The following is a 13,768-nucleotide window of genomic DNA, read 5'->3' on the forward strand; positions in this document are numbered from 1 at the left end:
GGGCTGGTCAAGCGTCTGCACCACCACCTTAAGGTCGGCACTTAAGGCCCACCTCACCAGTCCCAACTGAGTGGTCGAACTGCCTTGGGTGATCCTGGGCATCCGCTCCATGCCCAAGGAGGATCTGCAGGCGTCATCAGCTGACCTGGTCTACGGAGCACCGCTGGCACTTCCTGGTGAGTTCATCAACATGGCTCACAACCCCCAGTGCTCACCACACGAGCTGCTTCCCCACGTCCGGGCCCGCTTGGACTCCTTCGCACCCCCACCGCCGCCCAGACATGGCACACGGCCATCTCACATCCCCAACGAGCTGCTTTCCGCAGAGTACATTTTTATTTGGCGGGCCCCGCCCACAGCACCTCTGCAGAGACCTTAAGAGGGGCCTTACAAGGTTGTCCAGCATTCAGGGTTTACGTTCACGCTGGATATCGGTGGCAGATGGGAACTGTTTACTGTGGACAGGCTGAAGCCAGCGCACCTCGACCCCACCGAACCAGTGATTGTGGCCCAGCCCAAGAAGCAAGGCTGCCCAGCTAAAAAGGACATTGGTTCTAGGTGGGGGGTGGGGGTGGGCTGTGTGGCAGCACACCACTAGGCAGGCGAACTGGCCCCGCTTGTAATCCACGCAGCAGGGCAGCCGGCCAAAATGGTGCTGTCGTGAGTTTCCCCTTCTTCTCAGCACAGGGCTCAGAAGCCCGCGCTGGGGGACCACGTGACGCCTGGGTGACGTTGGCACCCCCCAGCACGGTTCTCAGCCAGGTCTGGGCTGAGAGTATAAGTCCAGCCCAGCAGCCAGCAATAAACCAGTTCTATTCACTGAGCTCAACCTGTCTTTAGCAGTGTAGCTGCCGAAACTATCAATGGTTTGGCTATAATCAATCACTAGCCTGCGCTTTTCTCCCCTTCTCATGACCACCACCTGGGCTTTCTACAGACTGTTGCTGGGTTCAATTATTATTTTTTTCCTTATGCAGCCGCTGTGTTTCGGCTCGAATGCATTCTCAGTCCCCTGCACTGTATCACCTGCTCTTTGTGGCTATCAGCTTACAGTCAGGGGTTAGGTTCTGAAAGAAGGGGGGGGTGGCGGGGGCTTTGATATTCAGCGAGGAGAGACTGCATGTAGTGACTGGCAATTGGAACCTTCCGTTCTGCACCGTGATTGGGAGGGAATGGGCCTGAGTACTTCATGGTCACGCTTTTAAGGTGATACAGAAAGTCTAGGCCCAGCAACACAGAAGCACATAAATCCTTCAATATGTACAATCGGAACTTACAAAATTCCCCCCTTTTACAGTTAGGTGTACTGTGCAATACCCCTGAATAGCTGCAGAATATGATTGCGACACAAGATAGATACAGTAGTCCAATGGGTAAACCATTAAGTTGTACTGCTGAGCAGTCGCAGAGTTTATAAAGCTTTCTGTTGAGCCAGTGTCTATTAACCAATCTGTCAGATGATCCTTTACCCGCACCTCCATCATTGAGTTGTTCAGCTGGTGGGATTTTGCCTGGTCGAGGTCAACTGATGCCAGCGCTCCGGAGGCTGCATTGCTCTCCCTATTGATGTCATCTTGATCTGAGGGCCGGGAAGATGGCGTCGACCACAAGGAGCGGCAAGATGGCTGCTGATCCCGCCGTTGCTTCACTTCTGGTAGCGGTTCCCACCATGAAGTACAGCAAGATGGCAGTGGTGAGTAGAATGGAGAGGCAGGGGCCTACACCTCTGGTCTTGAGCACGGGGTGCATGACAGTTTGGGGTTTGCGCACATGGTTACCTTCCTGGGGTTTTCCTTGGCCCGACAGACTTTAACCCAATGTTCCCTCTTAAAGCATCCTGAGCACATGGAATCCTTCGCGGGGCATCTGGCATGGAGGTGTTTGGCCTGTCTACAGAAGAAGCATCCCTGGTTGTGCGAGGCCGCAGTAGTTGGTACCGGGGACAGATTCAGTCCACAGGCCTGGTCTTCTGAGAAGGCGCTGCTTTCGTTAGCGAGGTCGTCCACTCCCAGTTGGGCCTGTTCAAGAGATTTCACCAGATCAAGGGTACTGGCAAGGTCCTTCTTCCCCAACTCCAGCAGTCACTGCCTCACGTACCTCGAACTCACTCCAGCCACAAATGTGTCCCAGACTTTCTCTTCTTCTCTCACCTGGGCTGAGACTACTTCGTAGTGGCACTTTCTCGTCAGTGTCCATAGTTCCAGAACAGTCGTCCAGCAATTCACCTGGTCGTTGCTGACGTTGTGAGTCGGTGTCTCGCTAGTATGTCATTCTGGGGCCCCATGTAGTGGGCCTTCAGGCTTTTGATGGCCGTCTCATACGTCGCGCAGTCCCTGATGATAGCACATCCTTTGGGACCAACTCGGAAGAGATGGGCTGATCTCCGGTCGCTGTCGGAGTGGAAGACTTCATGGATGGCCATTAGGTAAGGCTGGAAGCACTCCAACCAGTAGGTGAATTCTCCCGGGGCCTCTGGGGACAGAGAGTCGACCTGGAGCATTCCTGGCTTCAATAGGGCTGCCATCCCATTTCCAGAAGTAAGCTAATAAAATTGTAGCGTGATCGAAGGTACTCAGAGACTTCTGTGGAGCACATACACACTTTTATTACCTTACAATTAATGGCTGGTATCTGCAATGGTCTTCAAGTAACTTGGAGGTAAGGCAGGAAAACAGGGTTTATATCGGGACTGATGGGGTGGAGCCAAGAGGAGGGGCCGGTCGTCTAATCTACCCATAGACAGTAAATTCCAGTTCACAGCACACATGTGCATGCACCATATTATAATCAGTCTCTTCAGACATTTTGTGCTCTTCTCATTGCAGTTGCTGAGAATTTTTTTAATTGGATGTTCTCTTGATTCCACACACTGGAGAAATTTTCATTACAAATCAGAATTTGCACATTAAGATTCCTTTCCTGCCTTTCAAGCTGGTTCATTTTAAACTGAACATCTGCCATTAATGTGATTTCATGATTCATGAACTCTGAACATTGATTTTTGTTTAATGGTACAGGCCTGAAGCAAAAATACCAATTCATTCTGCTAATGCACAGAATGATCCTAGATTTAGTATTTGCTTGTGTCATTTATTATTGCCCTCAAGAGGAACCGATGTACCAAACATTTATTGTCCATGGGCTCATATATACACAGAGCATTTCAAAATTATTTACAAAGGAAAAATTGAGCAAGAAAGCTTGCTCCTACATCTGCACTATATTTTAATCCTTTGATATTTTATATAAAATTTATTCTCTATTCACACCTCTTGTTTTTGTTAAACCTTGATCTTGGCTAATGCTTTTTGCTGAAATATGATCACTCAGAATTCACAAGTGCACATATTTTATTCCAATGATGAAATGGCCAAATTAATTTTGGGTGGTGAACCCATCCTGCCCACTGTTTATTTGATTTGTCTTTTTCCATCAAGTCCGATGAGCTCTTTAAGCAGAAGTCACTGTTTCTTTGAGATGACCAAGATGGCTCCTTACAGTGGCGACTCTTTGCGTGCAACTGACAGGAATTATCAAGCACTCCCTTTCAGAACTATTAAAACTCAACCCCAGAACCACAAAATCAAACTTACCTGTGAATAAGGAGGTCTTGAGAGCAGTAGCAGACCACGCAATTGGCAGAAATAGCAGCGTCTGTTGGACAAAGAGCCAATGCTCACGAAAGTTAAACACTGCAGGAGATTCAAACAGCCATCGAACAGGCCATTTAAACTTCACGGGGGTCGCAAGCAGCAGACATCGCGGGAGATTTAAAGAGACATCGCACTGACCGTTTAAACCCTGCAGGAGTTTCCAGCAGCCGACCCATGGGCCATTTAAAGACCCATCCACATGAATGCAGGGGAGGGGGACTACACATTAAGCTGAAACACCAGGCCCTGAGGTTTCTGCTCACTACCATCCTCCTGGCCAGCACACAATCCTTGGAATTCAAACTCAATGAACTCCAAGTCAGATTACAACATCAGAGAGACTTCAGGGAGTGCTGTGTGACGTGCTTCACAGAAACATAGTTAAACAGGGACATTCCGGACATGGTGCTCCAGCCCAAGGACTGCACCCTCCACCGCACTGACTGGACACTGGCATCAGGGAAAAATCAGAGGTGGAGGCGTTTGTGTCATCATCAATTTATTGTGGTGCATTAAACGGGACCGTTACATCCCAGTCCTGCTCCCCCGACCTGGGACACCTGGCAATCAAGTGCCGTGCATTCTACCTGCAGAGGGAGTTTGCTGCCATCATCTTGGTTACAGTGTTAGCACTGGAGGGATGCAGCACTGAGGTCAGCAGCCATGTGACAGCACATCCCGATGCCTTCCCGATCATTGTAGAAGACTTTAATCAGGCCAACCTGAAGAAAACTCTTACATGTTACATGTGTGACCAGAGGAGCCAACACACTTGGTCACTGCTACACCACCATGAAGAACATCTACAGAGTTGTACCACGACCTTGGGTATACATCTACTCCTAGTGTACAAGGAAAGACTGAGGACCACAGCATCAGTGGTGAAGACAGCGAAGGTGTGGTTGAGGGAGGTGGAGAAGCGTCTGCAGGACTGCTTTGAATCAGTGGGCTGGATCATATTAGACTTGAATGAATATGCAACATGTCACTGACGTCATTAAGTGCAGACAAGTGTGCGCCTAAGCGCAAAACCGGATGTTCCTCAACCAGATGCCTTGGATGAATCAAGAGGATTCGCAACCTGCTGAGGGGGAGATCAAGGCTGGAGATCCAGATCTCTACAAGAAGCCCAGATACAACCTACAGAAGGCTATCTCTGAAACAAAATGGCAATTCCGGAGGAAGCGATATGCGCCAACTATAGCAGGGAGTGCAGGCCATTACAGCGAGAGCGAACACCATAGATGGGTGTGATGCTTCATTAGCAGATGAGCTGAACACCTTCTTTGAGAAGGAGAACCCAACAGAGAATCCCTGCAAAGGCTGAGGACCATCTGCCTCGGAGGGCGACGTCAGAACATCATTCACGAAGATGAACCCTTGCAAGGCGGTGTACTGAACATCTGCGCCAACCAATCAGCTGGAGTGTTCACGGTCATTTTCAACCTCTCACTGCTGCAGTCAGATACTTCAAAAGGGCACCAATTATCCTGGTTCCCAAGAAGAGTTGTGTGAGCTGCCTCAACGACTATCACCCAGTAGCACTAACTTCTACTGCGATTAAATGATTTGAGAGGCCGGTCATGGCCAGAATTAACATGTTCCTAGGCAAAGGATGGGACACACAGCAATCCACCTATCGCTCCACAGCATACACAACATTGTTGGCTCTCCACTCAGCTCTGAAACACCTAACATACATACAGCTGCTCTTCATAGACAACAGCTCAGACTTCAACACCATTATTCCCTCAGTGCAGGTCAAGAAGCTCCAAACTCTGGGCCTCTGTACCCCAGTCTGCAACTGGATCCTTGACTTCCTCAAAGGAAGATCATAGCATGAACTGGAAACATTTCCTCCTCACTGACCATCAACACAGGTGCACCCCAAGGATGCGTGCTTAGCCCACTGCTCTACTCACGACCCACCCATGACTGTGTGGTCAGGCACGATTCCAATGCTATCTACAAATTTTACGATGACACCACAGTTGTCGGCAGAATCACAAACGGCAATGAAGAAGCGTACAGGAGGGAGATAGATCAGCTCTTGAGTGGTGTCACACCAACAACCATGCGCTCAACGTTAGCAAAACCAAGATGATGATTGTGGACTTCAGGAGGAAGTCAAGGGAACACGGCCCAGTCCTTATCGAAGGGTCAGTAATGGAGAGCGTCAAAAACTTCAAATACCTGGATGTCAACATCACTGAGGATCTGTCCTGGAGCCTCCATGTCAATGCATTCATGAAGAAGGCTAGCCAGCAGCTATACTTTGTGAGGTGTTCAAGGGGATTCAGTACGTCTCTGAAGACTCTTGAAAACCTCTACAGGTGTACCGTAAAGACTATCTGGTGTGGAGGCGCCAACTCTCAGGATAAGAATAAACTCCAGAGGGTGGTTAACTCAGCCTACAACATCACGGGCACCAGACTTCACTCCATCGAGGAGTTCTACAAGAGGCGGTGTCTGAAGAAAGCAGCCTCTATCCTCAAAGACCCCACCACCCAGGACATGCCCTCTTCACTCTGCTACCATTGGGGAAAAGGTGCAGAAGCCTAAAGGCAAGCACAAGGACAGCTTCTTCCCATCTGCCATCAGGTTCCTGAATGATTAATGAACTAAAGATATTGCCTTACTTTGACTTTCTGTGCACTATTTTTATTGACTTTTTATAAGGTGGTTAATATAAATGTTTGCACTGTGATCCTGCTGCAAAACAATAAATTTAATTTCTTGTTCATGACAATAAATTCTGATTCTGAAGATCCAAGCAACAGAGTCACCTACAGGGATAAGCCTGACTGATCAAAATGCAAACCCAAAGCAGGAGGGACTTGGCCATGGGTGAGGTGCCCAAAGCAGGAGGGACTTGGCCATGGGTGAGGTGCCCAAAGCAGGAGGGACTTGGCCATGGGTGAGGTGCCCAAAGCAGGAGGGACTTGGCCATGGGTGAGGTGCCCAAAGCAGGAGGGACTTGGCCATGGGTGAGGTGCCCAAAGCAGGAGGGACTTGGCCATGGGTGAGGTGCCCAAAGCAGGAGGGACTTGGCCATGGGTGAGGTGCCCAAAGCAGGAGGGACTTGGCCATGGGTGAGGTGCCCAAAGCAGGAGGGACTTGGCCATGGGTGAGGTGCCCAAAGCAGGAGGGACTTGGCCATGGGTGAGGTGCCCAAAGCAGGAGGGACTTGGCCATGGGTGAGGTGCCCAAAGCAGGAGGGACTTGGCCATGGGTGAGGTGCCCAAAGCAGGAGGGACTTGGCCATGGGTGAGGTGCCCAAAGCAGGAGGGACTTGGCCATGGGTGAGGTGCCCAAAGCAGGAGGGACTTGGCCATGGGTGAGGTGCCCAAAGCAGGAGGGACTTGGCCATGGGTGAGGTGCCCAAAGCAGGAGGGACTTGGCCATGGGTGAGGTGCCCAAAGCAGGAGGGACTTGGCCATGGGTGAGGTGCCCAAAGCAGGAGGGACGGCCATGGGTGAGGTGCCCAAAGCAGGAGGGACTTGGCCATGGGTGAGGTGCCGGAGGATTAGAGGGTAGCTTACATTGTTATTTAAAAAAGGCTCCAAAATAAACCAGGAAATTACAGGCCAGTGAGCCTGACGTCAGTAGTAGGTAAATTATTGGTAGGTGTAAAAGTTCATTTTCAGTAAATAAAGACTTAATAGGAGTGTAATCTATCCAGGGTCTTTACAGTGTTGAATACATTCGGAGAGAGAGAGAAAGTCAGAAGGAGAGATAGTTTATTCGGAGAAAGCATCATAAGGGACATTACCAGATTTTTGTTTAATTTACATTTAAGCTCCTCTGAATTTGTTGACCAATCTGTGTATCATTACTAACCTCACAGTTATTCATATTATAGCAACAGTGCCACAGAGAGAAATGAAGAAAGAGAAAATGATCAGACGTTGTTGAGTCAAAGTTCCGTAAAAGTCATTACTCAGTCACCTGCAGCTTTTAAACCTCGCACCTTCCAAATGACGTCATCGCATTGTGATGTCACGACGTCACTCGGTACCTCCCGAGCTGGTTCGATTCAGCCTCCGGTGAGCGCTGCCTGGCCCCCACCCACCCAGAACCAGTGATAGGAGGCTAAACCTCTGGTCCCATTACTGTCCCCCCGCTCTTGCGTGGTCATCTGCGCCTTCACATTGGGGGACTGGCAAGGGCCGATCAAGGTCGAGATGAGGGGGCTTTAGTCGGACAATCGTAAATCTCTCTGAATGCCCCCAATGTCCAGTACACAAGTTGTACGATGGTTTCGGAGCACTCTGAAGGGGCCCTCATACGGCCTCTGTAAGGGTGGCCAGTGTGCTCCTCTACTCAACACAAACTCACAGTCCTGGAGTTCCTTTGGGATGAAGGGTGCCGTTGTTCCATGCCTTGAAATGGGAACTGGGGCCAATTTTCTAAGCCGCTCCCGCAATCTGCCTAAGACTTCCACGTGCTGCGGGCTTGAACTTTCCAGGAACAATGAGCGGGGCTCCATAAATCAACTCTGCCGATGAGGAGATGAGATCCTCCCTGGGTACCGTTCTTATTCCCAGGGGGATCCAGGACAGCTCATCCACCCAATCAGGTCCCTGGAGGTGGGCCATCAGTTCAGCCTTCATGTGCCTATGGAATTGCTCCAGCAGGCCATTTGACTGTAGGTGGTAGGCTATCGTGTGGTGGAGCTGCATTCCCAGCCGTTGCAACAAAACATCCCAGAGTGTGGAGGTAAACTATGGGCCTCTGTGGGAGGTGATGTGTGTGGGTAGGCCGAACCAAGATACCCAGGCAGAAATAAAAGCTCTGGTGCATAAATCGGTTAATGAGTCCGTCATAGGAACTGGCTCCGGCCACCTAGTGAATCTGTCGATGACTGTTAACAAGTACCTAGACCCTAGTGACACTAGAAGTGGGCTGACAATGCGACATACATGTTTACAGGTATTTGGTGGTACCCAAGCACCAAGTCAATTTTAGAAAATATCCTGGCCCCATGAAGATTAGTTGTAAAGTCCTGTATATGGGGCACAGGGTAGCGGTCTGCAGTGATAGTGTCATTGAGATGCCTGTGAGGTCTCCAATCTTCTGTGGCTTTGGGCACCATATATAGTGGGGAAGCCTATGGGCTATCAGACCTGCGTATGATTCCAGGTTCCTCTATTTTGTGGAACTTTTGTTTTGCAAACCGCAACTTGTTGGGCGGCAGGTGTCGGGGTCGGCCATGTAGAGGTGGTCCTTGGATGAGGATGTGGTGTGCGACGCTGTGCTTGGGTGTGGCAGTGGAGACAATGTCTGGAAACTCCAAAAGAAGTTTGGCGAATTAATTGTTCAAGTACTCCACGGCCAATGTTTGACAATTACTTGGAAAAATGAGACTAATTTGAGTATTCAGAGATGACATACGGAATTGAGGTCTTGTATTCCATTGGAGAAGGTAACATATAATTTGCATGATAATTATTTTTTTATCGTAAAACTTGGAGCCCTTATTTGGATTGTATGGGTTTGTGTTTTTGAACCCCCCCTGGCTGCACAGTAGTGGAGCTACTCCAATTCATGGGAATTAACTGATGAATTCTGTTGTTATGGTTGATGATCTCTTCTTTCTCTTTCTTTCTTTTCTTTGTGGTAGGTTAGTGGGGGTTGTAGGAGGTTAGTTTGTTGAAAATATCATGTATGTATTTTTTGAACTGTTTTTAAGTTCTATTCATTTATTGTATGTTTCAATATATGCATTATGATTAATAAATAAAATATTCAAAAAAGTACTCCACGGCATCTAGGTGCAGGGCAGGTAGTTTGGCCTTTCCAAGGTAGAAAGTGTGGAACATTATGGGGTTCACCAACTGATGCCCTTTTAAGTCCACCATCAGTGAGTCGGCACCCAGCAACGGCCAGGACACAGCAGCAAGAATGAACTTCCATGTGAACTTATTGTTGTGTTTCGGGGGTATAGTCCATGTGCTGTACGTACAAATCGAACTGTTATTCACTGCAGTGAGCATTGGACCCGTAATACTGGTATGGGTGTCAAAGCCCGATGGAGGAAGAACACTAACCTCAGCACCTGTGTTGACTAGAAAGTTGCACTGGGAGAGTTTGTCCCAGACGTGGAGTAGGCTGTTAAGGTGGCCAGCCGCTGTAGCTATTGTCATGGAGTCATGCTTGTCCGAGGAACATGCACCCTTGTCGTCAGTACTCATGGAGTACTGGCCTTTGGATGTGACGCAACACTAATTTCCATGGGGCTTGCTGTTTCACGCACCACACAACGTCTGCATGGGCGGCCACTGTTTGAGAGTCATCAAAATCCTCGTCAGCCAACATGAGGCTGATGTCTTATGGCATATACTCTAAAATTAACTGCTAGAAGAGCAAGCAAGATCTATGGCCATCTGCCAGTGCCAACATGCCATTCATTAACTCCAAAGGGGCACGGTCCCCCAGGTCATCAATATGGAGAAGCCGTGCAGCTTGCTCACATCATGAGAGACTGTAAATCCAGAGAAGAAGGGTTTTTAAGGCTATGTACTTGCCGAGAGCTGGCAGGTCCTGAAGGATATCCACCACTCGACTGGCCATAACCTGGTGGAGGGCGCTAACCACATCATAGTACTTAGTGGCGTCCACTTCTATCTTGAGAATGTGGAACTGCGCCTCAGCCTGCCCAAACCAAACTTCAGGTTGATTGGTCCAAAAGACAAGCATTTTGAACAAAACTGCCGTGCTGTCCACGTTGGGTCCAAAAATCATTCTGGGTCCGTCGAGGTCACCAATGTAGTAACTGTGTTGCAGTGCGAAATGAAGAACGAGAAAATGATCAGACGTAGTCGAATCAAAGTTCAGTAAAAGTCGTTACTTAAACAGTCACCTGCAGCTTTTAAAACCCCCACACGTTGCCAATAACGTCATCGCATTGTGACGTCACAACGTCACTCAGAACCTCCTGAGCCGGTTTGATTAAGCCTCCGGTGAGACATGATAAAATTAAAATTATCTGGATTGTTAACTTCAACAAGCTTTCAACAGTGAAGTAAAGCACTTATTTTGGCCTATTCTATATACAATAAAATCCGCATTATCCCACACTCAATAAACCGGAAACCGAAACAACTGGCAAAAATTACGAGAAAATAAATAATTTTTTTTGAAAAGTATATAAAGTTTTAAATAGAAGTTTTAAATTTTAAAAGTAAAGGTTCTCTGAAGCAACGCACAACCCCTTGGTGAAGGTGGGAACAAACCTTTAGCCAGTTGTGCCCCACCTGCAGCAGCTATTTGAATAAAATTTCGATAAAGTTGTGTTTGAATAAAATGGCGGCACTCAGGATGAAGATCCGGCCGATGCTGTTTGCTGTTGGGGCAACTCTCCTCAAGTGTCTCCCTATCCCTATCATGAAAGAGTCTTTATCTTTATTTGTATTAAGTATATGAGTAAGGCTTTATCTGTAAACTTGGTGGGGGGGGAGGGGGTTAATTATGACAGCGGGATGGCGAACACAGCGATGAATGCAATAATTACAATGCTGACGGCAGGGCTTCCAATTTAAATTTTGCAAGTTACTGGAATTACTTGAACTTGTCATAATTAAAGACTATAATACTGATTTTGCACTGTCTTTTAAATGGTGTATTCTTAATGCAGGTGTATTAGTAGGCATTGTAAGAGCGAGTCTCAGGCAACCGGAAAATTTGCAATTCCGGAATCAGAGATCTGGATAAAAGGGATTTTACTGTACTCTCATTATACTCTTGCAATCTTTATTCACTTTGGTTTGGCAGTATCATGTCGTTTGGATTAACTGAATGCATTTCTTCCTGGTTTACAGTATATCAGAAAATATAATTAACTCTTTAATACCTGGATCCTAAATGATATTTTAAGATAGAAATAAAATACCCAATGTTCAAAATGACCAAGCTCCAAAGGGTAATCTGCTTAAATGACAGTGAGTAACAATTTTTGTCCTTTGTTGTAGAAAATCACTTTGCACTGTCAGTTGCAATGATTCATTTGGCAAGATGCACTACAAAATTATGGCCAGTTCCCACTTATCCTCTATCTGCTCTGCCTTTTGTTCCTTCAACATTGTTCAAAGAGACAGCTGCTGCTTACAAAGATAAAAGCAGGCAAGACAGTGGAATATAATAGCAAAGAACAATGGCAAGTTAACAAAATGCAGCCAAAATGCAAATCAAATATTGGTAGCAATTTAAAAGCACAACGTTCACATTTATTGTCAGAGAACATACACAATGTCACATACAACCCTGGGATTCTTTTTCCTGTGGGCCAGGCAGATTTTTTAATTACCAGTAACTGAAAACTGTACCCAAGAAGAGAGAAATGTAAACAAAAGAAATGTCATCAAACTGACTGGTTTGGTATGACACCAGAAACCTTGGGAAATGGCTACAGATGTGTGGTGGAAAATGTGCTGGCCGGTTGCATCACTGCCTGGTTACGGGGACACCAATACCCCTGAGCGTAAAGCCCTCCAAAAGGTAGTGGACACAGCACATCAAAGGTAAAACCCTCCCCACTAGTGAGAACATCTATAGTGAAATCTGCCGTCGAAGAGCAGCAGCGATCAGCAAGGTCCCTCACCATCCAGCACATGCTCTGTTCCTGCTGCTGCTACCAGGGAAGAGGTATCGGTGTCACAAGACCCACATTATAAGATCAGAGCTGGATTAAACAAGTGTGGGCCTGTAGGATATGTTATGAAGAAGCCTTAAATTAAAATATACATATAAATAATAAAACATCTAGCAGTTCAAAAGAGAAAAGAAGGTCACCAAACGCCAGGGAAAGCTAAATCCAAAGGAGAGAGATGAATTCAAAGCAATAATTCATTGCAAATACAGACTTGGCCATTTTATGAATGGATACAAACTTACGTGGGTGTCGGTGACTTGAGGGCAGAGGTCCTCCAGGCCCGGCGTCTGCCATGGTTTTTTGTAAATATGGCAGCGTAATAAATCCGTGCTATTGTGAAGGCGTGCGCGTGCGCTTTAAGTTTATCAGGCAGCAGGCTGGATAATTTCTTTTGCCTGAGGAGATAGCGTAATTTTTAGCTGCAAGTGAGGGGTGAGAAAGGTTAATTAGAATGTAACTCATCCAATTAAATACTTTTTTTTTTGCAAGCATTAATTTCTGTGGAATCTCAATGATTTAGTTTGACCCAACATTAATTTCATTTTTACTCACCCAAATTTGATAACATAATTTATTAACTCTTCAAAACAAATGAACTTATACTTAACAAACTGATGCGAGCTTTCACAGATCACTATATATTGTGATTACGTCCTTGAGGAAAAGTTAAAAATTTCACAAGCACCCCGTTAGGTATTCATATTTCCAAAGAGTCCGCTCCCAAACCAAAACAGCCATTACATAACACTGATAGTATTTTAGCCAAGTAATCGAGGTTATTAAAGCAGATTATGGGAGTGTGGTATCACATAGTTGCAACATAAAGATGAACACAAAAAGGTTTTCAGTTAACCACGTAGTCATTCATAAAAGTTGAAGGCAATGTAGTTCATATAATAACAGAGCATGTCAGCAATGGCAGTACAAGAGAAATAGAGCAAGTCAGCAAGGGCAGTACTAGAGTAATAGAGCAAGACAGCAAGGGCAGTACCAGAGTAATAGAGCAAGACAACAAGGGCAGTACTAGAGTAATAGAGCAAGTCTGCAAGGGCAGTACTAGAGTAATAGATCAAGTCAGCAAGGGCAGTACTAGAGTAACAGAGCAAGTCAGCAAGGGCAGGACGAGAGTAATAGAGCAAGTCAGCAAGGGCAGTACTAGAGTAATAGATCAAGTCAGCAAGGGCAGTACTAGAGTAACAGAGCAAGTCAGCAAGGGCAGTACTAGAGTAACAGAGCAAGTCAGCAAGGGCAGTACTAGAGTAATAGAGCAAGTCAGCAAGGGCAGTACTAGAGTAATAGAGCAAGTCTGCAAGGGCAGTACTAGAGTAATAGATCAAGTCAGTAAGGGCAGTACAAGAGTAACAGAGCAAGTCAGCAAGGGCAGTACTAGAGTAATAGAGCAAGACAGCAAGGGCAGTACTAGAGTAACAGAGCAAGTCAGCAAGGGCAGGACGAGAGTAATAGA

The 13,768-nt window shown here is 46.9% G+C and overlaps 1 protein-coding gene across 1 annotated transcript in view; it reads right to left on the reverse strand.

Moving 5' to 3' along the window:
- Positions 1 to 12,715, reverse strand: part of syn2b (synapsin IIb) — a gene marked incomplete at its 5' end in the record, with an annotated part of 191,081 nt that extends 178,366 nt beyond the window's left edge. The window contains one exon of the mRNA XM_069942405.1: positions 12,546 to 12,715. Coding sequence (XP_069798506.1) covers positions 12,546 to 12,715 — 170 coding nt within the window. The remainder of the gene's footprint in view (positions 1 to 12,545) is intronic.
- Positions 12,716 to 13,768: the final 1,053 nt, after the last annotated feature.

This window comes from Narcine bancroftii, chromosome 5 (assembly GCF_036971445.1).
Source record: "Narcine bancroftii isolate sNarBan1 chromosome 5, sNarBan1.hap1, whole genome shotgun sequence".
In the NCBI taxonomy this organism is placed as follows: Eukaryota; Metazoa; Chordata; class Chondrichthyes; order Torpediniformes; family Narcinidae; genus Narcine; species Narcine bancroftii.